Source organism: Oncorhynchus mykiss, chromosome 17 (genome assembly GCF_057628025.1).
Source record: "Oncorhynchus mykiss isolate SJ-2025 chromosome 17, ASM5762802v1, whole genome shotgun sequence".
NCBI classification, from domain to species: Eukaryota; Metazoa; Chordata; class Actinopteri; order Salmoniformes; family Salmonidae; genus Oncorhynchus; species Oncorhynchus mykiss.
The window spans coordinates 18,047,937-18,049,926 of NC_143038.1; the positions used below are offsets into that span (position 1 = coordinate 18,047,937).

Here is a 1,990-nt window from a genome sequence, read left to right on the forward strand (position 1 = left end):
TGCCTGCGGGCGGGTGGGTGGGGGCGGGCTTAGGGCTGACTGCCTGTCTGTCTGTCCCTCCCTCACTCCAATTGGATAAGGCCACACCGGTCCGGTGGCCAATCGATGGCTTTTGTGGCGAGGTATAAGTAAGGCTCTCGAGGTGGCCAGCGGCTCATTCAGACTTTCTGTGACATACTGAAGCTACCAATATGAGCGGAAGAGGCAAAACCGGAGGCAAGGCCAGGGCGAAGGCAAAGACACGTTCATCCCGTGCCGGGCTCCAGTTCCCCGTGGGCCGTGTGCACAGGCTGCTGCGTAAAGGCAACTACGCCGAGCGTGTGGGCGCTGGCGCACCAGTGTACCTGGCCGCAGTGCTCGAGTACCTGACTGCTGAGATCCTGGAGTTGGCCGGAAACGCTGCCCGTGACAACAAGAAGACTCGTATCATCCCCCGTCACCTGCAGCTGGCAGTCCGTAACGACGAGGAGCTGAACAAACTGCTTGGCGGCGTGACCATAGCTCAGGGTGGTGTTCTGCCCAACATCCAGGCAGTGCTGCTCCCCAAGAAGACTGAGAAGGCCGTCAAAGCCAAGTAAAATCGCTGGTGCGGCTGCAACTTGACTACTCAACCCCCAAAGGCTCTTTTAAGAGCCAACCACCTAGCTCAACAAAAGCGTAAAGTGTCCTTTCTATGCCTGGCCAATTATTTGGCGTGTTAGATACACACACATATACACGGCACCGTATCAAGTGCCCACATGAGGCCTAAATGAAGGATAACAACTAGTAGGCTAGAATGAGAGCATTATTGCGCGTCAAGTGTAACGTTGCTCGCGGCCCTAACAAAAGACCCAAGCGCGCCTCGGCGAGGGTGGGGGTTGCATTTTGGGGCGGCACGGAGAGGCCGAGCCTCCCGTCCAATGGGCGGTGGAGGAGGCCTCCGCAACGGGCCAATCAGGGCGGTGCGGAGATGGTGACCAATGAGCAGACGCCGCTGCCGGCTTTATAAACTTCACATAGGCATTTTGAGGCTATACTCCGACTGTGAAAGAAGGAAGCTAGCTAGCGCCATGGCCAGAACCAAGCAAACCGCTCGCAAATCCACCGGTGGCAAAGCACCCAGGAAGCAGCTCGCCACCAAGGCTGCGCGCAAGAGCGCCCCGGCCACCGGCGGCGTGAAGAAGCCTCACCGTTACAGGCCCGGCACCGTGGCTCTTAGAGAGATCCGTCGTTACCAGAAGTCCACTGAGCTGCTGATCCGCAAACTGCCTTTCCAGCGCCTGGTGCGAGAAATTGCCCAGGACTTTAAGACCGACCTGCGCTTCCAGAGTTCCGCAGTGATGGCCCTGCAGGAGGCAAGCGAGGCTTACCTGGTCGGCCTGTTCGAGGACACCAACCTGTGCGCCATCCACGCCAAGAGGGTGACCATCATGCCCAAGGACATCCAGCTGGCCCGTCGTATTCGCGGAGAGCGCGCATAAACGATGACCTGATCTCCAAAATCCCCCAAAGGCTCTTTTAAGAGCCACCTCCATATTTCAGTCAAAAAGGCACAATTGTTCCATTTGTACACGCCCCTTTCCCACCGTGTATGTTCCCTGTTCTCGAGTCACTACAGACCGTGGTTCGATTCCAGGCTGTATCACCACCGGCCGTGATTGTAAATAAGAGTTGGTTCTTAACTGACTTGAGTCGTTTCAATAACGCTCTCTATATGTGATTAGATGTATGCCTAGAGTAGAAGAGGGGAAAAATACACTAGCAGTAATGAGTGATAGTAATGATATAGGGCAAAAAGTGTCAAATATGGTCACTATGTAGCTAAGAACAACTGACTTTGAAAGTCCCATGTTGCAGTGCCGCTGATGAGAGGGGAAAAGTTTACCGTGGAGCACGGAGGCCATCTAGTGGTTAAACGCGGGTACTGTCAGCGTGTGAGCACGTCATAGTGGCTCCCTATTGGTATTTGATCTTCAGGCCAGCGTTTCCCAAACTCGGTCCTCGGGTC

The 1,990-nt window shown here is 55.3% G+C and overlaps 1 protein-coding gene across 1 annotated transcript; it reads left to right on the forward strand.

Annotated features, from left to right (window-relative positions):
• Positions 1 to 735: 735 nt before the first annotated feature.
• On the forward strand, positions 736 to 1,493 carry LOC118940448 (histone H3-like). The gene has a single exon (XM_036949933.2). It carries the CDS (start codon positions 963 to 965, stop codon positions 1,461 to 1,463), a length of 501 nt encoding a protein of 166 aa, XP_036805828.1. The 5' UTR covers positions 736 to 962; the 3' UTR covers positions 1,464 to 1,493.
• The last annotated feature ends 497 nt before the right edge of the window (positions 1,494 to 1,990 follow it).

Excerpts from the sequence above, each read along its gene's own strand:
- LOC118940448 (XM_036949933.2), top strand. The coding sequence starts at position 963 with ATGAGCAGACGCCGCTGCCGGCTTTATAAACTTCACATAGGCATTTTG.